At 37.6% G+C, this 25,211-nt stretch overlaps 1 protein-coding gene across 6 annotated transcripts in view; it reads right to left on the bottom strand.

The window, feature by feature from the left end:
- CATSPERE (catsper channel auxiliary subunit epsilon) overlaps positions 1 to 25,211 on the bottom strand; it is a 168,353-nt gene that overhangs the window by 114,323 nt on the left and 28,819 nt on the right. For 4 of the 6 annotated variants that reach the window (XM_058430493.1, XM_058430489.1, XM_032136925.2 and 1 more), the window contains 2 exons: positions 21,098 to 21,175; positions 2,942 to 3,048 (listed from right to left, as the gene is read on the bottom strand). The exons of 1 other annotated variant lie outside the window; for it this stretch is intronic. In XM_058430493.1, the coding sequence (XP_058286476.1) occupies positions 2,942 to 3,024 (83 nt within the window). In that variant the 5' untranslated portion in view covers positions 3,025 to 3,048; positions 21,098 to 21,175. The remainder of the gene's footprint in view (positions 1 to 2,941; positions 3,049 to 21,097; positions 21,176 to 25,211) is intronic. One more of the 6 variants, XM_058430492.1, reaches the window with a different exon arrangement.

The following is a 25,211-nucleotide window of genomic DNA, read 5'->3' as shown; positions in this document are numbered from 1 at the left end:
ATTATTTTTACGTACAGTATGAGGTTAAAAAAATTTATTTTATTGTTTACTAAGCTGAGGAAAGCAGGAAGTAAAAAACATTTTGAAATAAAGCTTTATTTTGTCCCTATTGAGATCCTCATCTAATTTTACTCCTTTAAGCTATTAATGTAATAAATTACATTAAAACTTTTAAAAATATTATACTCAACTTGCACTTCTGGTATAAATCAACTCGATCATATATCATATATTTTTCATATATATTACTGGATTTATTTCTTTATTTATGTAGAGACAAGGTCTCACTCTATTACCTAGGCTGGAGTACAGTGGCATGATCATAGCTCACTGTGGCCTCAAATTCCTGGGCTTCAGCAATCCTCCTGCCTCAGCCTCCCAAGTAGCTAGGACTACAGGTGCATGCCACTACACTTGGCTAATTTTTAATTTTTCTATAGAGATGGGGTCTCTCTATGTTTCCCAGACTGGTCTGAAACTCCTGGCCTCAAGCAATCCTCCTGCCTTGGCCTCCCAAAGTGCTGGGATTAAAGGTGTGAGCCACTATGCCTGGCCTATTGCTAAATTTATTTGATAATATTTTATTCAGGATTTGGCATCTACATTCACGAATAAGATTAGCTTGTGATTTTCCTTTCTTATATAGCTCTTGCCTGAATTTGGGTATGCTGATAACTTCATCTCACTGTTTAGGATTGGAATTATCTGTGCTAGTGCTTTCTTCCCCTCCTCAATGATTGTTAAATAATAATAGTTTCTTTTCAGTTAAAACATTACTCAAGTTCTATATGTATTTTTTGGGTCAATTTTGATGATTTATATTTTTCTAGAATTTTTCCTTAGGTGCTGTGGAACTGGGGCCCACAGAACAATGCTGCTTGGCTCCCTGGATTCAGCCCCCTTCCTAGGGATATGTACGGACAAATTTTCCACCTTGGCAGGGGTCCTGGGTCCACAGTATGTAAAACTCCTGGGTCTCTGCGTGTGCCTGAGTGGCTGCTCTGCCGAGGCTCCACACAGCTCTGTGTGTTGGACCCAAGGTCCTGGTGGCATGGGCTCATAAGGGCATCTCCTGATCGTGGGTTGCAGAGACCCATGGGAGAAGTGTGGTATTGGCATAAGGATGAATATGTAGGGCGATGGAATAGAATTTAAAAATCCGGAAATATACTGTCACATTCACTCAACTGACTTTCAACAAGAGTGCCAAAAAAATTCAATGGGGGAAACAACAGTCTTTTCAGCAAATTATGCTGGGACAACTAGATCTCCAGATAGAAAAGAATTCATTTGGACCCCTACCACAAAATGAACTCACTGCAAATATAGACCAAATATAAACTCAAAATAAACCAAGGGCTTAAATGTAAGAGCGAACACTATAATACTATAGGAAAAAACAGTGTGGTACTTTGTGACTTTGGATTTGGCAATGGTTTCTTTGATATGGCACCCAAAGCACACAGAACCAAAGGAAAAAAACAGGTCATTAGGAATTCATAAAAATGTAAAACTTCTGTGCTTTAAGGATATCATGAAGAACCTGAAAAGACAATTCACAGAATGGGAGAAAATCCTTGTAAATCATATGTTTGATAAAAGACTTGTATCTAGAATATAAAGAACTCTTAGGGCTAGTCGTGGTGGCTCACAAGTAAGGTAATTATTGACCCAACTCTTGGTGAATCAGTGAGTGAGGGTGATCATAGTGATGGTGGGTTAAATCAAGAAATTAATGTTTGCCAAATTGTTAAGAAACACCTCCTACCATCACACAGTTCAAAACTCAACAATCACAAATACGGCGGCTCTCTGAGCGCTTTCCTACAGCCTTGTTTATTGTCATGTCATAGCCTTGTCTACTTTACAAATTCTTCTTTTACAATAGTTTGTATTCATCCATTTTCTAACCTGCTTATTCCAGTTCAGCGTTGTGGTTGGCCAGAGCCCATTCTGGCAGCTCAGGGCTCAAGGCAGGAGCCTACCCTGGACAGGACGCCATCCCATTGTAGGGCACACTGACATTCACACCCACACTCATTCCAACTGAGACCACGCACACACGCCAATGAACTGCAAGTGCACAGCTTTGGGATGTGGGAGGAAACCAGAATACCTGGAGGAAACCCACGCAGACACAGGGAGAGCATGCAAACTCCACACAGCAGTGGCCCCAACAGGGAATCAAGTTTTTTCTAATCAATGTTATAATGAACATTATTTGAGGACCTGCTGTTTGTCATTTCCTATGTTTGGAATTCTCCCCCAGTTGGCTAGGTTTTACTTCTTTGCAATAATGCAGATGTCACCTTTTTAGGAAAGTCCTCCCTGACTCCCTCTCCTCCAGGCCAGGGTTGGTGCATCCTCTTTGTGTTCCTCTGCACCCTGGCCTCACTCCTATAGAATATCTGTTTCTTGTTTGTCTCTCGCACTAAATGAAAGAATATTGAAGGCAGGTACTTTATCCTTTAGTTAAAAGCACTTTGCCCTGTGTCTAGGTGCTTAATAGACTAAGAAAGTCTGTCTATACCTTGTGATAACCTACTAACTTTAACAGTAATGTATCTTGCCTCTCAGGTAGAATTTGTGGGGTGTGTGTGTGTGTGTGTGTGTGTATGTGTGTGTATGGGCACTGGACACCACCGTGGTTGACTTTTATAAACCAGTAGGACACATTTTGAGATATTTCCGGGATTTGCCACCAACCCGAATGAGGCTCTTGGATTGAGGATTACGTACGGACACAAATTGTAAAACTCTAATCCAAGAGTCTAGCATTTTCTAAGTTAGTAATTAGTTCTGATTATCAAATTTTTTGTGTTTTATAAAAGAAGGCACTTGAAAACAACATATAAGACACATTCCATTAAGTTCCACTAAGATTTTAAAATCTAGTTTAAGTTTTCATATTTCTATATTTAAAATTAAAAAAATTAAATACCCCCTTTTCATTTTCTCATTTGAAGAATAAACTTTTCTCTTCAGAATTGTATGTATGACAGGCTTCTGTCCCAATGTGGCCATCTGTGTGCTGAGTACTATGGAATTCTGTAAAAATAAAATAAAATTTCATTTTTTATTATTTTCATAGCTAAAGTATTTTGATATGACATCATGATATATTGAATTTGTTATTTTGGTTAAGACATTGCTTACATTTGTAAGTTTACCACGTGCTCAAGATTCAGCTTTGTTCTTTCTACCTTATAGCCTCCTCCCTATGCGAACTTTATGAATTATAAATAAGTCGTAATACAGTTTCCAACTCGTCAAAAACTCTACACACAATCAGAATCCTGAATGCACTGAAACTATGGGGATACTTAAATAAATAACCCTAGTGTTAATCTCAATGAAATACATAGTAGAGTTTCTGAAACTAATCTGTTAGAATTCTTTCTACATGAGCCTGCCTTCAAAATGACATACTCTTTCAAGGCAGGTTTCAAACGATATCTGGTGGCTTTAAGAAAAATGCTCTTAGAAATCAGATAGATCTGAAAAGCTCCCTTTTTCTCATGATACATAAGGAGAAGGGGAATTGAGTTGGAATTATTCCTAATAAGGTACTTTTAGAATGGAAGCAACTGTTTTACTATGGGAAATTTCTAGAATTAAAAAATCAGATGATGAGGGCTAGTCTAGAATTCTATCCTAATCCTCTAATACTGCTTTTGTTTAATTTTCTAAAAACATGGCATCCACTCACAAAGCAATCTTTAAGATTGTTATCATGAGTGTCAGTAAGGAGTAATTAGGGGGGCTACGGGGTTATCTGACAGTAGAACCCATTGTGGGAAGTAGTAATAATGGTCAGGGAAGGCCTTTCCTGAAGAATACTCATTTGATGACTTTTTTTTTTTTTTTTGAGACAAGAGTTTTGCTGTGTTGCCCAGGCTGGAGTGCAATGGCACAATCTCGGCTCACTGCAACCTCCACCTTCTGGGTTCAAGCAATTCTCTTACCTCAGCCTCCCAAGTAGCTGAGATTATAGGCATGCACCATCATGCCCCACTAATTTTTTTATATTTAGTAGAGATGGGGTTTCACCATGTTGGTCAGGCTCTTCTCGAACTCCTGACCTCAGATGATCCACCTACCTCCTCCTCCCAAAGTGCTGGGATTACAGGCATGAGCCACTGCACCCAGCCCATTTGATGATTTTTATAGAGAAATATAGGTTTGCCTAATAAATAATAAATAATAGATATTTCCATTTTGTTTCTGAAAATCATATTCACTATTCAGAATTTTAAATACAACTACCTTTTGTATAACTGCTGAGGAAAGAGTAAATGAAGCATTCTTAATGTAGCAAAGAGTAAGATGGAAGTAAAGTATAATAAATAACACATATAAGAAGATTGTAGGAAAAATATCAAGAAAAAGTTAATATAATCATATAAACAAGCTTAAAAATATATATTTTTTGATTAAGAAAGTAATTCATGGTCATTAAAGATAATTTTATAAATATGGAAAAAATTAACACATAGAAATTATCAAAAAGGCAAAAACCACATTAGTGTTTTCTTCAGATTTACCAAGTACAGGCTACTGTTTTATATTCATGTTCAGTCTATAAACATCATTTTCAATGTCTGCATAATTTTTCACTGAGTGAATTATCATCATTTGCTTAACACTCCTGTATTGGACATTTTGGTGGTTTTATTTTTTTCACTATTGGTAAATATTATTGCTAGGAACATCATCAGATACACAGTCTTTTCCATGGTTAGGACTATTTCTTTTGATAAGATTCTTGGAAGTGTGATTGCTGGGTCAAAACTTATAAACACTTTAAAAACTCTTTTAATTTGGGTGCAGTGGCTCAAATCCTGTAATCCCAGCACTTTGGGAGGTCAACGTAGGTGGATCACCTGAGGTCAAGAGTTCGAGGCCAGCCTTGCCAACATGGTGAAACTGTCTCTACTAAAAATACAAAAAATAGCTGGGCCTGGTAGCATGTGCCTGTAGTACCAGCTACTCAGGTGGCTGAGGCAGGAGAATCGCTTGAACTCAGGAGGTGGAGGTCGCAGTGAGTTGATATCGTGCCACTGCACTCCAGCCTGGACAACAGAGAGACTCCGTCTCCAAAAGAAAAAAAAAAAACCCCTTTAGCCTGGCATGGTGGGGCGCACCTGTAGTCCCAGCTACTCAGGAGGCTGAGACAGGAGGATCACGTGAGCCTAGGAGTTTGAGGCTACAGTGACCTATAATCACACTACTGCACTCCAGCCTGGGTAAAAGAGTGAGACCTCATCTCTAAAAACAAACAAACAAACAAACAAACAAACAAACAAACAAACTCTCTTGATACATATTGCCAAAATAATTTCTAAAAGAATTATACCAATTTATGTTATTACTAGTGATCTATGACAGAACAAGTTTCATTATATTACTGCTCATGTTTGTGTTATTATTATTATTATTATTATTGTTATTATTATTATTTGAGACAAGGTCTTACTCTGTCACCCAGGGTGGAGTGCAGTGGCTCAATCACAGCTCACTGCAACCTCTGCCTTTCAGGCTCAAGCAATCTCCCCACCTCAGCCTCCTGAATAGCTGTGACAAGTGTGTGCCACCACGCCTGGCTAATTTTGGTATTTTTTGTACAGATGGGGTTTTGCTATGTTGCCCAGACTGGTCTTGAACTCCTGGACTCAAGCAATCCTCCTGCCTCAGCCTTCCAAAGTGCTGGGATTATAGGTGTGAGACACCATGCCTGGTATTATTATTTTTAATAGTATTATTATTATTATATTATTATTTTTAATAGTATTTTAAAATATACTAAATAGTATTATAAAATATTATAGTATTGTTATTAAAAATAATAATCGTATTAAAAATAATAGGATTATTATTTTTAATAGTATGTTTCTAGTTATATCAATATATGGCTATATATATTGTTAAATTTAATAAACATAGTTCTGTTGATCTTACCTGACTGTTTAGCAGCATTTGGTACATTGAATGAATCTTCCCATTTGAAACACTCTACTTGGCTTCCATGTTATCACTCCCTCCTGCTCTACTAATGGTTCCCAGGGTCTGGCCTTAGGCCCCCCTCTCTTCTCAGAGTATATTCTCTTCCTACGTGATCTCATTTCACTCACATGGCTTCAAGTACCATCCAATTCCTGTACAACTCATCAAATGGTAAGCCAGATCCCAAATTTTATATCTAGTTCTAGATCTGAGGATCTAATTAGATTATTAATTGTGACTTCCAGTTGTCTCAGAAGCACTTTAAACCAATATGTTCAAAACTACACTGCTGCCTTGAGGCTTTGCCTCTCAAACCTGCATTTATAAATATTTGTTGAACAAATAATGAAAAAAATCTCACCACCCAGAGGAGAGTATGTATCTTTCATATCTTTCATGAGACAGCTGTGATAAGAGAATTCTAGACAGAAGGAACAACAGTTACAAAGTCCCTGAGGTGGGAGAGGAGTTACTATGCTTGAGGAATTGACAGGAAAATGATGGCTTGTGTATAGTAGAAGGGGGAGACTAGTAAGTGGATAAGGTCAGAGAAGAGATAGGCAAGGGCTACATCACGCTAAGCACTGTGTGCTTTGGAAAAGAGGTTAGATTTTATTCTTAGTACAATGGCAAACATTGAAGAGATTTTAAAATAGGACTTTAAATTATTTTATTTCAAAATTGTTTGACTCACAAGAAGTTTCCATGTACCCTTTCCCCAGCTTTTCCCAATGGGAATAGTTTACATAATCCTAATGCATTGTCAAAACTAGGAAATTGATGCTGATACAACATTATTAACTCGGGTACAGACCTTATTCAGATTTCACCAATTTTTCCAGGCACTCTTTTATTTGTTTATTTAGCATAGTTCTGTAAAACTTTATCACCCGTGTAGATTCACGTAATTACCACCACAACCAGAACACAAGAGTGAATACATCACATAGAAGAAACTCCGTCATGTTACCACTTAAGATTCACAATTGCCCACATATCCTAAGCCCCGAAAAACACTTATCTGTTTTCTATTGCTACAATTTGTCACCTCTAAAATGTTCTATAAATGGAATCATACAGTATTCAACACACTTTGAAGGTGGCTATTTAACTCAGTATCCATCCAAGTTGTTGGGTGTTATCAATAGTTAATTCCTGAAATGTTAAGAGCTAAACAATAAAACTCTTAGAAGAAAACATAGGGAAAAATATTCATGACATTGGATTTGGCAATGATTTCTTGGATATGACACCAAAAGCCCAGGCAACAAAAGGAAAAATGGCTTTCATTAAAATTAAAAACTTCTGTGCCTCAAAAGTCCCTATGAACAGAATAAAAAGATAATCCACAGGATAGAAGAAAATAGTTTCAAATCACATATCTCATAAAACATTAATATCCAGAATATATAGAAAACTTAAACCTGAGCAATAAAAAATAACACCAAACAACCTAATTAAAAAACGAGTCTGGGAGCACAGGGATCAATTTGCTCCACCTACTACAGCCAGTGGCCATATACACCATTGGAGGACCTAAGGTTATACCCAACCCACCTGCAGCTTCCACCAGTGGAGCCTACATGCATTTTTTATCTGGAGGCCTGGGGATCCACCTGCCCTGCCCACCACTGCCAGTGCCCATGCACACCATCCGAGGGCCTGAGGATGGTCCTGACCTGTCCACTACCACCACCACCACCAGTGCCCCAGCATGCTGTCTGGGGACCTGGGGATAGATCCACCCTGCTCGTTGCAAGTGGCACCCACATGCACCATTGGAGTCATGAGGATAGGCCAGACCTGCCTACCTCCACCTTCACCAGTGCCCACATGCATCATTCAGAAGCCTAGGGGTCAACTCACCCCAACTGCCACTGCCAGTGTATATGCATGTTGTCCAGGGGCCTGGAGATTGATCTGCCCCAACTACTACTACTGACACTCACATATACCCTCCAGGGGCCTGGGGATTGTTCTGCCCTGCCTGACACCACTGGAACTTATGTATGCCTTTCAGGGGCCTGAGAATAGACCTGTCTTGCTCATCACTGCCACCATGTGGATTTACTGAAGACCTTGGGACTGGCCTGCTCAACCTGCCACTGGCACTGGCACCCACATGTGTGTGCCACCTGGAGGCCTGAGGATTGGCCAATTCAGCCCACCACTGCAATTGCTGGTACTCACGTGCTGCAAGGGGGCTGAAGGGTTGGCCTGCTGCTGCTACTGCCACTGCTTATGCAATGAATGCTGCCAAGCGGCCTGTGGACCTGACACCCATCTGGCCCACTGCTGCCACTGCCAGCACTCAAGCAAGCCACCTGGAAGCCCAAGAATTGGTCTACCCAGACCTGCTACTACTAGTGCCCATGTAGGCTGCCAGGGGTTTCAAGAACCTGATGTTTAGCCAGCTGTCCCTACCACTGGTGTCCATGGACCAGCCTGCCTGGTTCTCCTGTCCCCAACAAAGCCCCACCATAACCTTCAATAACAACTACAGCCTAAGCCACTGAAAACCTCAGAGACATCATTGATGCTGATTATACAGCTGAAGAAATCATGCAGAGACTACACTACTGTGCCCATCCAGAATTAAAGCCAAAGCAACCTACCCAACCAACATTGAAGAAATATCCAAAGGAAAATGTCTTTCACTATGAAAGCTAATCTATAAAACTGAAAGAAGCAGCTTTTATACCAGATGCACAGATACCAATGTATCTGTGCAAGACACAAGAAACATGAAAAAGCAAGGGAACATGACTCTTCCAAAGGAACACAATAATTCTCGGTAACAGATCCCAACAAAAAGGAAATCTAAGAAATATCTGAAAAGGAATTGAAAATAATGATAATAAAGAAACTCAGAGAGGGGGAAAAATAAAGATAAAGAGACAAAAGGGGAAAAAATAAAGATAAAGAGATAAAGGGGAAAAATAAAAATAAAGATAAAGATAAACTCAGAGGGGGGAAAAGTAAAGATAATAAAGAAACTCAGAGAGGAGGAAAAAAAGGAACTTAAGTGAGATACAAGAGAACACAAATAAGCAATATAAAGAAATTAGGAAATCAATTCAAGATCTGAATAAGAGGTTTAACAAACAGATAGATATTAAAGAAAAAGGTCAAACAGAAATCTTGGAACTGAAGAATTCAATGCATAAAATAAAAAATACAATTAAGAGCTTTAACAATGGACTAGATCGAACAGAAGAAAGAATTTCTGAACTCGAAGACAGGTGTTTTGCAATAACCCAGTCAAACAAACAAAAAGAATAAGAAAGCATGAAGAAAGCTTATATGACATATGGGATACCATAAAGCAACCAGATATTTGAATTTTGAGAGCTCCAGAAGGTGAAGAGATGGACAAACACATAGAAAACCTATTTTACAAAATAATCACTGAAAACTTCCCAAGTCTTGCAAGATATATAGATATCTAGGTACAGGAAGCTCAAAGATCTCCAAGTAGATTTAACCCAAAAAGGTTTTCTCCAAGGTACATGAATTTCAAACTGCCAAAAGGTAAAGGCAAAAAGAGAATTTTAAAATCAGCAAGAGAAAAGCATCAAGTCACATATAAGGGAATCTTCTTCATATTAACAGTGGATTTCTCAGCAGAAACCTAAGAGGCCAGGAGAGAATGAGATGATATAGTTAAAGTTCTAACTGCCAGTGTGGAATACAATACCTAGCAAAGCTATCCTTCAAAAATAAAGAAATAAAGTTTTTCCCAGGTAAGCAAAACCTGGGGGAATTCATCAACAATAGATCAGCCCTACAAGAAATGCTTAAGGAAGTCCTACATCTGGAAGTGAAAGGATGGTATCTACCATAATGAAAACACGCAAAAGCATAAAACTCAATGGTATATCAATAACGCAAAGAAGAAAGAGAAAGGAATCAAATGTTACCACTACAGAAAACCACCAAACTGCAATGATAAACAATGAGAGAATGAAGGAACAAAGGATATACAAAAGAACCAGAAAAAAATTAACAGAATGACAGAAATAGTCCTCACCTATAAATAATAACCTTGAATGTAATGTAAATGAATTAAATTTTCCATTTAAATGATATTGACTGGCTGAATGGATTAAAAAAAACCACAATCCAACTATATATTGCCTATAAGAAACTCACTTCACTTGTAAAGATACACGAAGATTCATAGTGAAGGCATATAAAAAGTTATTCCACACAAATGGAGTCAAAGTGAGCAAGAGTAGCTATTCTTATAGTAGGTAAAACAGACTTTAAGTCAAAAACCATAAAAAGAGACAAAGAAAGTCATTAGACAATAATAAATAAATCAGTTCAGCAAGAGGATATAGCATTATTTGGAAATGTTATATGCATTAGCCCAGGCGCGGTGGCTCATGCATGTAATCCCAGCACTTTGGGAGGCTGAGGTGGGCAGATCACCTGAGGTCAGGAGTTTGAGACCAGCCTGACCAACATGGTGAAACACTGTCTCTACTAAAAACACAAAATTAGCCAGGCATGCTGGTGGGCACCTATAATCCCAGCTACTCGGGAGGCTGAGGCAGGAGAATTGCTTGAACCTGGGAGGTGGAGGTTGCAGTGAGCCGAGATGCTGCCATTGCACTCTAGCCTGGGCAACAAGAATGAAATTCTGTCTCAAAAAAAAAAAAAAAAAAAAAAGAAAAAAAAGAAAGAAATGTTTTATGCACTCAACACACCCAGATATATAAAGCAAATATAATTACATCTAAAGGGAGAAATAGACCTCCATAAAAATAATAGTTGGGGAGTTCAACACCCCACTCTCAGCATTGGACAGAACTCTAGATAGAAAATCAACAAAGAAACACTGGATTCAAACTGCACTTCAGACTAAATGGACCTAACAGACATTTACAAAACATTTTGCATGAAAAGTGCAGAATACACATTCTTTTAATCGACATGTGAAACGTTTCCCAGAATTGGCCATATGTTAGGACACAAAACAAGTCTCAAACATTTTTTTAAAAATTGAATTCATATCAAGTGTCTTCTCTGACCACAGTGGAATAAAATTAGATGTCAAAAATAAGAGGAATATTTGAAATTATAAAAATATGTGGATGAAAGTGGACATTCTGGGGAAGAAAAGAATGCATGGAAATTAAACAACATGCTGCTAAATGACCATTGGGTCAGGAAAGAAATTAAGAATAAATTAAAAAATTCCTTGACACAAATGAAGATAGAAACACAACATCCCAAAACCTATGGGATGCTGCAAAAGCATTGCTAAGAGGAAAGTTTATAGCAATGAACACCTAGGTCATAAAAGCAAAAGGATCTCAAATACACAACCTAATAATGCACCTCAAGGAACCAGAAAAGCAAGAACAAATCAAACCCAAAATTAGTAGAAAGAAAGAAAGAATAAAGATCAGAGCAGAACTAAATGAAATAGAGACTAAAAAACATACAAAGAATCAACAAAACTAAAAGTTGGTTTTCAAAAAAGGTAAACAAAATCGATAAACTGCTACTTAGAGTGACCAAGAAAAAAAGAGAGAAGACTCTATAAATAAAATCAGAAACAAAAAAGGACACATTACAGCTGATGTGGATCCACAAACCTTCAAAGGATCCTTAAGGACTATTTATGAACCACTATATGCTAAAAAACTGTGAAACCTAAAGGAAATGAATAAATTCCTAGACACATAAAATCTACCATGATTATACCAGGAAGAAATAGAAAACCTGAATAGACCAATAATTAGTAACAGGATTGAATCTCCAATAAAATGTCTCCCAAAAAAGAAAAGCCCAGGACCAGATGGCTTTACTGCTGAATTTTACCAAACTTATAAAGAATAACTAATATCAGTTCTCTGCAAACTATTCCAAAAATTTGAAGGGGAGGAAATTCTCCCTAACTCATTTTACAAGGCAAGCGTTACCCTGACACCAAAACCAGACAAGGACACAACAACAACAACAACGACAAACTACAGGCCAATATCCCTGATGACGCAGATGCAAAAATTCAAAACAAAATACTAGCAAAATGAATCCAACAAGACATCAAAAAGATAACTCACCATGATCAGGTGAGATTTATCCCAGGGATACAAGGGTGGTTCAACATATGCAAATCAATAAATATGATATATCGCATCAACAGAATGAAGAAGAAAAACCATATGATTGTCTTAATAGATGCAGAAAAAGTGTTTGATAAGACTCAACATCTCTTCATGATAAAAAAAAAAAACTTGACAAATTAGGCATAGAAGGAACATACCTCAACATAATAAAAGCCATATATCACAGACCCACAACTAACATCATACTGAATGGGGAAAAGTTGAAAGCTTCTCCTCTAAGAACTGGATCAAAACAAGGATGCCCACTTCTACCACTCCTATTCAACATAATACTGGAAGTCCTAGCCGAGCAATAGACAAAAGAAAAAAAAAAAGATCAAGGTTGGAAAAGAAATTGTTCTTCTTTGCAGATGACACAATGACACAATTTTTTTTTTTGGTGGGGGAAGGGGGACAGAATCTCACTCAGATCATGGCTCACTGCAGCCTCAAACTCCTGGGCTCAAGTGATCCTCCTGCCTTAGCCTCCCAAGAAGCTGGCACTACAGGCATGTGCTACTATGCCTGGCTAATTTTTGTATTTTTTTTTTTTTTAGAGATAGGGTCTCACTATGTTGCCCACACTTGTCTTGAGCTCCTTTCAAGCAATCCCCACCACCTTGACCTTCCAAAGTGCTGGGATTACAGGCATGAGCCACCACACCCAGCCAACACAATCTTATATATAGAAAAACCTAGATTCCACCAAAAAAATGTGTAGAACTAGCAAATGAATTCAGTAGTTGCACAATACAAAATCAACATAGAAAAAACAGTAGTGTTTCTGGCCGGGCGCAGTGGCTCATACCTGTAATCCCAGCACTTTGGGAGGCCGAGGTGGGCAGATGACGAGGTCAGGGTATTGAGACCATCCTGGCTAACACGGTGAAACCCCATCTCTACTAAAAATACAAAAAAATTAGCTGGGCATGGTGGTGGGTGCCTGTAGTCTCAGCTAATCGGGAGGCTGAGGCAGGAGAATGGTGTGAACCTGGGAGGTGGAGCTTGCAGTGAGCCAAGATTGTGCCACTGCACTCCAACCTGGGTGACAGAGTGAGATTCTGTCTCAAAAAAAAAAAAAGAAAAGAAAAGAAAAAACAGTCGTGTTTCTTACACCAATAACAAACTAGCTGAAAAACAAATCAAGAAAGCAATTCCATTTACAATAGTTACAAAAAATTACCTAGGAATAAATTTCAGGAAGTAAAAGACCTCTACAAAGACAGGTATAAAACACTGAGGTAAAAAATTGAAGATGACATAAACAAATGGAAAGACATTCCATAATGCAGTATCAGACCAATTAATATTGTTAAAATGACCATACTACCCAGAGCAATGTACAAATTCAATGCAATCTCTATCAAAATATCAAGGACATTCTTTACAGAAATAGAAAAAAAAAATCCTAAAATTCATATGGAACCACAAAAGATCCCAAGTAGCCAAAACAATAATGAGCAAAAAGAACAAAGCTAGGGGCATACACAACCTGACTTCAAATATAGTACAAAGCTATAGTAACAAAAACAGCATGGTATTGTTATAAAAACATAGACTGATAGAATAGAGAATCTAGAAATAAATCCACATATTTACAGCCAACTAATTTTTGACAAAGGCACCAAGAACATACATTTGGGAAACAATGCCCTCTTCAATAAATTGTGCTGGGAAAACTGGATATCCATATGCAGAAGGATGAAATTAAACCTTTATCTCTCACTATATATATATCAACTCAAAATGAATTAAAGACTTAAAGGTAAGACATGAAACTATAAAACTACTAGAAGGAAACAGAGGAAATGCTTTAGGACATTGGTCTGGGCAAACATTTTATGGCTAAGACTTCAAAAGCATACGCAACAAACACGAAAATAGACAAATGGGACTTTATTAAATTAAAAAGCTTCTACACAGCAAAGGAAACAATCAACGAAGTGAAGAGACAGTCTGTAGAATGGGGGAAAATACTTGCAAACTATTCATTTGATAGGTAACCCTCATATGCTGTTGGTAGGAATGTAAATTGGTACAACTCCTATGGAAAACAGTATGGAGATTTTTCAAAAAACTAAACATGAAACTACTATGCAATCCAGCAATCCTACTACTAGGTATTTATTCAAAGGAAATGAAATCAGGATATCAAAGGGATACCTGAGCCCCCATGTTTATTGTAGCATTATTCATGATAGCCAAATATGGAAACAACCTAAATATTCAGCAATGGAAGAATGGATAAAGAAAATGCAGTCTATATATATACATTAATAGTATTCAGCTATAAAAAAAAAGAATGAAAACCTGTCATTTGCAGCAATATGCATGGAACTGGAGGACATTATTTTGAGTGAAATAAACCAGGCACAGAAAGAGAAATATCATATGTTCTCATATATGGGAGCTAAAAAAGTGGATTTCATGAGGTAGAGAGTTGAAAAGCGGTCACCAGATGCTGGGAAGGCTGGTGGGGGTGGTGGTGAAGAGAGGCTGGTTTCTGATTCTTAAGGTAGGAGATCACAGCTAAGCAAGGAAGGAGTCCAGAATGATTAACGTGGTCATAGATTAGAGTTGAAGCCATCTGTATAAACTCACATTTGGCTTAATATAAACACAGATAGTTAAATATGGAAAAATTTATAGATATGTGTGTCTATATGTTGGATTAGTACACACATATATGTTTCCTTGCTCTGACAGCTGAGAGAAGAAAACAACCAAACATCAATAAGCACACCTAGTACCCCGATCTTGATTTCTAATACCATTCTCTAATAAAAGAACCAAAAGGGTCCAGAGCTTCTAGGAGAAATGCCTGATTCTAGGACTGGGAATGTAAGATGGTGCACGTGCTATGATGCAGGAATTATACAGGATTAGCTTGGAGCATCTTATAGTGCCAGTAAGTAAGAGAGTGTTAACAGCAAAGAAAACAACAAAACAACCAAACAACAAAACCCCACAATGATGAGAGAATGTCAAAGGGATGCAGGAGCTGACTGAAAGAGCTCCCAATAAATAAAGTAGTATTGGATTATAACCCAAAACATAAAATAAATATTTATGAGTCCATAGTGATATAAATAAATGATTGAATAAGTAAATAAATAAATCAGGGATAAGACAAGTCTGCCATAAAACAAGAATTCCAAAAATATTTACATAGATACTCCTTTCCTTAAGAAGGTAAAGTATAACTGTACTGAGTGACTTACTTTCAAGGAGAACAACAGGGACAGGGAGAAGAAAGAGGAACTTCACAGTAGAGGATCACGATCTCAAGCCAGGTGATGAACGGTAACATCAGCAGCGACACATCATATGATTGTATGCGCCCTTGATTGTGTGTAATGGGAATGCCACTTTACGTGTGTGGTCTTCCTGCCTGAAACACCTAACTCCAATCTGATTATGAGAAAAATCTCAGATGAATCCCAATGGACTGACATTTTACAAAATATCTGACCAGCAATCCTCAACATTTTCAAGGGCATCAAAAGCCATGAAAGTCTAGAAACTGTCACAGTTAAGAACGTAAAGAGATAAGACGACTAAATATAATTTGCTATTCCTGGTGGGATTCTGGAATACAAAATGAACATTAGCTGAGGAAATGTGAATAAAATATGGACTTCTGTTAATAATAATGTATCAATATTGGTTCAGTAATTATGACAAATATACAAGAGTAAGATATTTATAATAGAGAAAACTAGGTGTGGGATAAATAGGAACTCCTTGTACTATCTTTGTAATAATTCTGTAAAACTAAAACTGTTCTAAAAGAAAGAGTGTTTTTGAAAAGTGAATGAATGCAAGGTGAGGACATAGAAACCTTATATTTAAAAAACTCTTTCAAAATGCTTAGATATCAAATAAAAGGAACATGGTATTGCCATCAGTATTTCAAGTGCAGATAAATAGCTGGATATTTGTGTGCTCTTTTATTTGTTAAACATGGTGAATAGAGGAATATTTAACTGTCCCACATTAGTTTTACATTCTACTATGGTTACCATGTTAAATAAAAAATAAGCATGCTTATATACAGAGTCAAAAATAAAACTTTAGAAAAAAAGGAAAAAATAAGCATGAAATATCTCCAGGTCATAGAAAACAATAAAAGTGAAACACAAAATTTGTTAAATAACCAAATAAAATGTCTGAAAATAGCTGATATGAGGAACTCAGTGAGTGGGTTTAATACCATATTAGAAATAATTTTCCAGGTGCAGTGGCTCCCACCTGTAATCCCAGTGCTTTGGGAGGCTCAGGTGGGTGGATCGCTTGAGCCCAGAGGTTTGAGGCTAGCCTGGGCAACGTGGCAAGACCTGGTCTCTACAAAAAATACAAAAATTAGTTAAGTGTGGTGGTGTGTGTCTGTAGCCCCAGCTACATGGGAGGATCACTTGAGCCCAGGAGGTTGAAGCTGCAGTGAGCCATGATTGTGCCACTGCACTGCAGCCTGGGTGACAGAGTGAGACCTCATCTCAAAAGAAACAAAAATTTTAAAAAGAAATTATTTTAGCAACCTAGAAGTTGGTCAGAAGAAATATCTGAGCCAAACATGGCACATAGAGATAAAAAGAGGGAATATATTGATAAGAGGGTAAACGTGATGGCAGATGAATCAGATGGGTCTAATATATGTTGAAATGGAATTTCAGGAGATAGAATAAGAACATGTTTATCTGGAAACCCAGAGGAAAGGGAGAAAAATGATGAGGCACAGACAATATTTGAGAAGACGTGGCTAATAATTTTCAGAAGATTGTGGAAAGCCCAATCCACAGATTCATAAAGTCAAATAATTCCAAGTAGAGTAAATTTTTTTTAAAATTCACATTTAGATACATCATAGTAAAACTGCAGAAAACAAAGACAAAGAGAAAAATCTCAAAAGCAGCCAGAGGAGAAAAGATGGATTACTTACTTATTCAACACCTCTCGTAACCTGTAGTACCCTACTTTTTAATCTAGCCAATTCTGGCAACACACTTCACACATTTATAACCTGATAGAATCTCACATCAACTCTAGCATCATTTTCCCTTCTCTGTCAAGGCCTGTCTATCCCTGCATCTTGGTTGTCCGTGGAAACCTATTCTGCACTTAGATATGCACAACCAGGACAGGAAGTACCAGGAGTTAACAAGCCAGGGGGAAACCTCTGACCAATGGGGGATGGGAACCTTTCTCTCCTCTATGAGGCAACTCTGAGGCATTTTCTGTTCTTCTGTTGGACAATTTTAAAACCTATTCCACATGGCTTCTTGGAGGAGCTCGGCGAGATTATGCTCTAGTGGTCCACGGCAGTGATAGCCTAAAAATTGTATCTCCCTCCTTTCCTGGCACACTTTTCCTGGTCCTCCACTCTTATGTCCTGGCATCACCTCCAAAAATGAACTACAAGCACACTTCTGGGGAGCCCAGGTTAAGACACTTTTGAAGGAGTAACAGGCAGAAAGATGGTTTCCTAACAGCAGCGATGGAAGTAAGGAGCCAGTGAAACAGTATCTTCAAAACACTGAGACAGAAAAACTGCTAACTGGCAACTGAAGAGAGTTGCCAGTTAAAAAGAATATACAGCAGGCAGAACAAATATAAAGCAAATCTAAGAATATATTGTGTCTCTATTAGATAAAAACGAACTTAATGCTCTAATTAAAGACATATAATACCAGTCAAGATAAAAAACAGAAACAAAAACTCAACTTTATAGTGTTTATAAGACACATTAAAAATATAAGTCTGGTTTGAGTTGGTGTTTGAAAAAAACTGTAAGGATACAGGAAGCTGAAAGGGAAAGCAGGAAAAATGTACACCCACAAATATTCATCCCCCCAAATCTGGTTTAGCTATATCAGAAAAACACATTGTAAAACCAAGCATTTCTAAAGATAAAGGTGGTCATCACTTCATTTCATCATTGTGGATGATTGATCAAAACTGTAGTTTCAAAATAATCCCCTCAAACTGCTCCTGTGAAAAAAAAGCCCTGATTTGGTTATGGCAGTCATCTTGGAGGCAGTGACACCTAATTAGAGACCGAAAATATGAGTAGAAGTTACCGAGATGAAGAAAATGGATGGGCGGTTGATGTGCAGGGAATAGCATCAGCCAAGACACAGATGCATAGAACAGCAGGTGTGTGTGAGGAGACAGCGGAGTCCAATGGTCAGAGGCAAGACATGTAGAGAGCTGAGGCCAGAGAAGAGGGGCAGAGGCAGATAAGGTTTTGTATTTTAAGAGCCTAAGAGTTAGGAGTCTATGCTGTTTCTAATGGAGAGCCATAGAAAGGATTTGATAAAATTACATCATCATGGATAAATGTGCAGATGAAAAGAAAGTATTAAGTATGAATGCACTAAATAACATTAAAATGTGCATATTTACTTAAAATGATTAGAAATTAGGTCAGTATCATAAAGTGTTTAATTACCATTAATTTATTTTATTCCCTCTAAAGTTGATTACCAGATGAAACAATTGGTTGCGTATCCTTCTGATTTATCAATCCTTCCCTTGTGAATTTGATTACCATGAGGTAGGATAACATGCTATTTAAAAATCAGACAGCTCTTGACTCATTAAAATGTAAACAGTCCCATGAGAAATTAAGTTAGCTAATTCCTCATTTTAGATTTTTCTTTAATACATTTTAATTGTAACAGAAGACAAAATTTAAATCTTGAAAGAGGTAAATTTGTAACAAAAAAAGAAAGGATTTATTTATTCACTGTGTTGGACTTTTAGAAAATTCATTTATCTTCAAGTGATAAAGGATTCAATAAGTGATTAGACAGATTTTTAAAAAGGCTTTGATATGGATGCTCAATGAACATCTCTAAAGCACCTTAATGGTCAGCCCCTTCATGAATGATGAGGTTAATAGAAAATATGCCCTATACACCAATAACAGAAAAGCAGAGAGCCAAATCATGAGTGAACTCCCATTCACAATTGCTACAAAGAAAATAAAATATCTAGGAATACAACTTACAAGGGATGTGAGGGACCGCTTCAAGGAGAACTACAAACCCCTGCTCAAGGAGATAAGAGAGGACACAAACAAATGGAAAAAAATTCCATGCCCATGGATAGGAAGAATCAATGTTGTGAAAATGGCCATACTGCCGGAAGTAATTTATAGATTCAATGTTATTCCCATCAAGCTACCACTGACTTTCTTCACAGAACTAGAAAAAACTACTTTAAATTTCATATGGAACCAAAACAGAGCCTGAATAACCAAGATGATCCTAAGCAAAAAGAAGAAAGCTAGAGGCATCACACTACCTGACTTGAAACTATACTACAAGGCTACAGTAACCAAAACAGCATGGTACTGGTAACGAAACAGGTATATAGACCAATGGAACAAAACAGAGGCCTCAGAAATAACGCCACACATTTACAACCATCTGATCTTCGACAAACCTGACAAAAACAAGCAATGTGGAAAGGATTCCCTATTTAATAAATGATGCTGGGAAAACTGGCTAACCTTATGCAGAAAACAGAAACTGGACCCCTTCCTTAAACCTCATACAAAAATTAACTTAAGATGGATTAAAGACTTAAATGTAAAACCTAAAACCATAAAAACCCTAGAAGAAAACCTAGGCAATACCATTCAGGATATAGGCATGAGCAAAGACTTCATGACTAAAACACCAAAAGCAATTGTAACAAAAGCCAAAATTGACAAATGGGATCTAATTAAGCTAAAGAGCTTCTGCACAGCAAAAGAAACTATCATCAGAGTGAAAAGGCAAACTACAGAATGGGAGAAAATCTTTGCAATCTATCCATCTGACAAAAGTCTAATATCCAGAATCTACAAGGAACTTAAACAAATTTACAATTAAAAAAACACAAAAAGTGGGCAAAGGATATAAACAGGCACTTCTCAAAAGAAGACATTTATGCAGCCAGCAAACATATTAAAAAAAGCTCATCATCACTGGTCATTAGAGAAATGCAAATCAAAACCACAATGAGATACTATCTTGCAACCAGTTAGAATGGTGATCATTAAAACGTCAGGAAACAACAGATGCTGGTGAGAATGCAGAGAAATAGGAACGTTTTTACACTGTTGGTGGGAGTGTAAATTAGTTCAACCATTGTGGAAGTCAGTGTGGCGATTCCTCAGGGATCTAGAACTAGAAATACCGTTTGACCCAGCCATCCCATTACTGGGTATATACCCAAAGGATTATAAATCATGCTGCTATAAAGACACATGCACACGTATGTTTATTGCAGCACTACTCACAATAGCAAAGACTTGGAACCAACCCAAATGCCCATCAATGAGAGACTGGATAAAGAAAATGTGGCACATATACACCATGGAATACTATGCAGTCATAAAAAAGGATGAGTTCATGTCCTTTGCAGGGACATGGATGAAACTAGAAACCATTATCTTCACCAAACTAACACAGGAACAGAAAACCAAACACCACAAGTGGGAGTTGAACAATGAGAACACATGAACACAGGAAGGGGAACATCACACACCAGGGCCTGTTGAGGGCTGGGGGGAAAGGGGAGGGAGAGCATTTGGCCAAATGCCTAATGCATACGGGGCTTAAAACCTAGCTGATGGGTTGATAGGTGCAGCAAACTACCATGGCACATGTATACCTATGTAACAAACCTGCACATTCTGTACATATATCCCTGAACTTAGAGTAAAATTTAAAAATAAATAAATAAAAAGAAAAAAAGAAAATATGAAGAATGTTCAATTAGAGTTCTGAAGAAAGGTTTATTATTGTAGAGATCGAGCATGAGTTCAAAACCACTATAATGGCTCAACTAAAAGGGATCATGCAAATGTATTTAGTTAGGTGTGGGCAGCTTAAAATCCTGTCTATTGATTATAAATTATTCACAGTCCCTACAAAAGAAAGGCAGCATTCTGTTCTTACTATGACGATACTAATGTTTCCACCTACTATTGAAGGTTCTTCTGCATTCCCGAGCAACTCATCAGGATCTGCACTTTCTGGATCATATGCCCACACAATGACAAGCTAGAAAATAAAATTTGTTTGCATTTCTTTACATTTTGTACAAATTTCATTTTTAGTTGTGGCAAAACATAGCTATAAACACGTTTTTATTTTTTATATTTTGAGATGGAGTCTTGCTCTGTCGCCCAGGCTGGAGTGCAGGGGTGCAATCTCAGCTCACTGCAACCTCTGCCTCCTGGGTTCAAGCAATTCTCCTTCCTCAGCCTCCCGAGTAGCTGGGATTACAGGTGCCCACCAACATGCCTGGCTAATTTTTGTATTTTTAGTAGAGACGGGGTTTCACCATGTTGGCCAGGGTGGTCTCAACCTCCTGACCTCAGGTGATCCGCCTGCCTCGGCCTCCCAAAGTGCTGGGATTACAGGCGTGAGTCACCATGCCCAGCCCATCTTTCTTTATAGCCATAAATAGACACGGCAACCTCACCCCCACTCACATACTTTTTATAAAAATGAAATCACCCTATACCTGTTATTTGTAACTTAACATTTGTCACCTGATGCAAGGCCAGTTCAATAGATACAGAACTAATTGTTTTCTTTCTTTTTCTTGAATATTTATTCATATACTTAAAAATTATATTAAAAATATAGTAAAAGCCCTCTCCCACCCTGTACTCCATCACTCAATTCCCATAAATCCATCTGCACCCCATAGATAAGGATTATTCGTAAGTTCTCGCTTAGATTCCTATAAAACATTTGTGTATAACCAATAGATATATTATTTTCATCCCTTTTACAAAATGCTAGCATGCTAAACATATTTTTTCTGAATCTTCTGTTCATCATCTAAAGTTATTTTAGAGATCTTTACGTATTTTCACTGATTTTTCAGTTGGATATTATTCTAAATTATGGAGGAACTACAATTTATTTAACCCGTAGCCTACTGATAAACGTTTGCTTCTCCCTTGCCATTATAATCAATCAGTGCTACAATGAGCAACTTTGTACAACTTTGAGCGTATTGGTAGGGCACATTCTTAAAAGTGAAATTGTTGAGTCATGGGGTAAATACATTGTAATTTTCATAGATACTGATAAATTGCTCTCTGCAGCAGTTGCACCAATATGCCCTCTCAGTGGTGATGTATGAGAATTCTTCTTTCCTCATGTTCTTTCCCAACATCAGGTTTTGTCATACATTTGATTATTGCCAGTCTGATGGGTGAAAAATGGTACAAATGGTACTGTGGTATCATTTTTTAAAAATTTTATTTATTTTTATTTGAGATGGAGTTTTGCTCTATCACCCAGGCTGGAGTACAATGGTGCAATCTCACCTCACTGCAACCTCCACCTCCTGGGTTCAAGCGATTTTCCTGCCTCAGCTTCCTGAGTAGCTGGGATTACAGGTGCCCACCACCATGCCTGGCTATTTTTTGTATTTTTAATAGAGACGGGGTTTCACCATGTTGGCCAGGCTGGTCTCGAACTCCTGACCTCAAGTGATCTGCTTGCCTCAGCCTCCCAAAGTGCTGAGATTACAGGCATGAGCCACCATATCCAGCCTGGTACTGCAGTATAGTTTAAATATGCATTTCTCTTATTTTGAGAAAGTTTGAGCATCTTTTCATATGTTCAAGTTCCACTTGTATTTCATTTGCTCGTTTTTTTGTTGGACTGTTTCTCTTTTAATGGCGTATTTGAAATTTTTTTATGTATGAAGAAGACATTGATTTGTTTACTTGAATCAGTTGTATTTTTCTACCTGTATTCCATTTTCTTTTGAGTTTATGATAATTTTTGGCCATGTTTTCTGTCATTTACTTATCTTCTAGCTTTATGGAGTAAAAATTATCATATAGCTTGGTTTGTTTTCTGGATTTTGTGATATAGTTAGCAAGGTCTCCAATTATCAGGTTGTAAGAGAATTCTTCCATGTTTTCTTTAATGTTACTGGATTTATTGTATTTACATATTCAATGTAAAATTATTTTGAATTTATTTTGGTGTACTCTGTAAGGTATGACTCCAATCTTTGCTTTTTATTAAGTAAGTGTGACTACCCACTTATCTAAATATCATTTATTGACTAGTCCATCTTCTCCCCAGGGATTTGAGATGCTACCTCCATTACTTAGTAAAGACCTAACTGTATTTTGGTTATTTCTGGATTCTTATGCTTTTCTATTGATCTTGACTGCCTTTTCAAGAGTTAGTATCTCACACTTTAAATATGAAGGCTTCACAGTGTATTTTAATGCCTGCCATGACCAGTACCCTATCCCTGTTCTTATTCAGTGTTTTTCTGAACACTGTTTTTGTGTAATCCATAGGAATTCTGGAAACATCTTGTCTAGTTCTGAAAAAGTATATTTTTTTCATTAAGATGGCATTGCATTTATAAATTCAGGAAAATCCACATCTTTACGTTGTAGAGCACATTTATTAAGGGAATAGCATGCCTTTCCTTCGGGAGAGTTCTGAAGTTTTGTCATATAGGTATCATGCATATTATTAAGTAAAATTCCCATGTGAGACATTGACAAGCGGAGAGAATTATCTTTGCTTTGGTACTCTTTCAGATTCAAATCAGATACACCAGCTCACACATTAGTCAAAAGTTCAACTGGTTTCACCTCATCCCAGCCAAGTCTATCCATCCATCATTGGGCAGTTTGCTCTTCTGTCCTGTCTCCAACCTTAGCAAGTGGTCCTAAGCATGAAAGTACTCTCTGGCTTTTGTTCACCTAGCAAGGACTCATTCTTCTGGAATGTAACACCTTTAGATTTCATTTTACTCACAGCTCTTTGAGACTTTAAAGAATTTTAACATTTTATCACGTGATTTCTTTTTTTTTTTTTTTTTTTTTTTTTTGAGACGGAGTCTTGCTCTGTTGCCCAGGCTGGAGTGCAGTGGCACAATCTCGGCTCACTGCAAGCTCCGCCTCCCGGGTTCACGCCATTCTCCTGCCTCATGTGATTTCTTTTTAAAGCAGGAGTGAAGTTGTTTTGTGTCCTTTACTATCTGCCTGGAGGTCTTAATTATTTAGTTTAAACGATTGGTTTCCTTTTTGACCCATGGATACAGAAATGTTTAAATTCCCCAACATGGGGATTTTCTAGGTAATTTTATTACTGATCCTTTTTTGTTTTTGTTTTTGTTACTGATTTCACAGGCCTGAATATAAATCAAAACTTAGCAAGGTCATGTCATGGAAATAGGTTTTGCAATCACTTCCGCCTCGGCGCTATGTGTTTGACTGCTTGCAAAGTTATATTTGTATATATTTCTTGGCTGTAGCTTCCTGAATCTCTTGGGCTGTTAAATTAGGACGTGCATCTGAAATCTGGGTAATCCCTTATCTGTTTACAGCCCCAAAAAGAGGTGTATCATTTCTTTGCAATTATCCTAAGCCAGTCACTAGAGCTTTACCAGTCCCCATTTTACAGACATTTATACATTTTAAAGATTTTATTATTATTTTTTAAGATGGAGTCTTGCTGTGTCACCAGGCGGGAGTGCAGTGGCGCGATCTCGACTCACTGCAACCTCTGACTCCCTGGTTCAAGTGATTCTCCTGCCTCAGCCTCCCAAGTAGCTGGGATTACAGGCACGTGCCACCATGCTGAGATAATTTTTGTATTTTTAGTAGAGACTGGGTTTCACCATGTTGGCCAGGATGGTCTCAATCTCCTGACCTCATGATCTGCCTGCCTCGGCCTCCCAAAGTCCTGGGATTTGTACAGGCGTGAGCCACCGCGCCCGGCCAAGACATTTTCTAAATCCTAACTTCATATAGGGAGGTTAGTTTCAGCTCCCTTTACTCCCACAGGCGAAAACTTTCATTCCCTATTCCCATAAAATCATTAAAACATCACCCCTTTTCCACTACTTTTAACTATAAAATAAAACAAAAAAGGAATAGTATTCATTTGTATGTTTAGTTGCATATTTTCTAGAAAGTTCACATTCTGTTCTAATTCAATCTTACAACTCTGGCTTTGAGTTCCTTAATTATTTCTGACCATCAGGAAATTCCTTTTCTTGCTTTTAAATTCCATATGCACACCCGCACCTATATTAATGTAA

The sequence above is a fragment of the Hylobates moloch genome, unplaced genomic scaffold, assembly GCF_009828535.3.
Source record: "Hylobates moloch isolate HMO894 unplaced genomic scaffold, HMol_V3 SCAFFOLD_18, whole genome shotgun sequence".
NCBI classification, from domain to species: domain Eukaryota; kingdom Metazoa; phylum Chordata; class Mammalia; order Primates; family Hylobatidae; genus Hylobates; species Hylobates moloch.
Note: the sequence above shows the minus strand (reverse complement) of the source record. Positions and strands in the feature narration are given on the sequence as shown.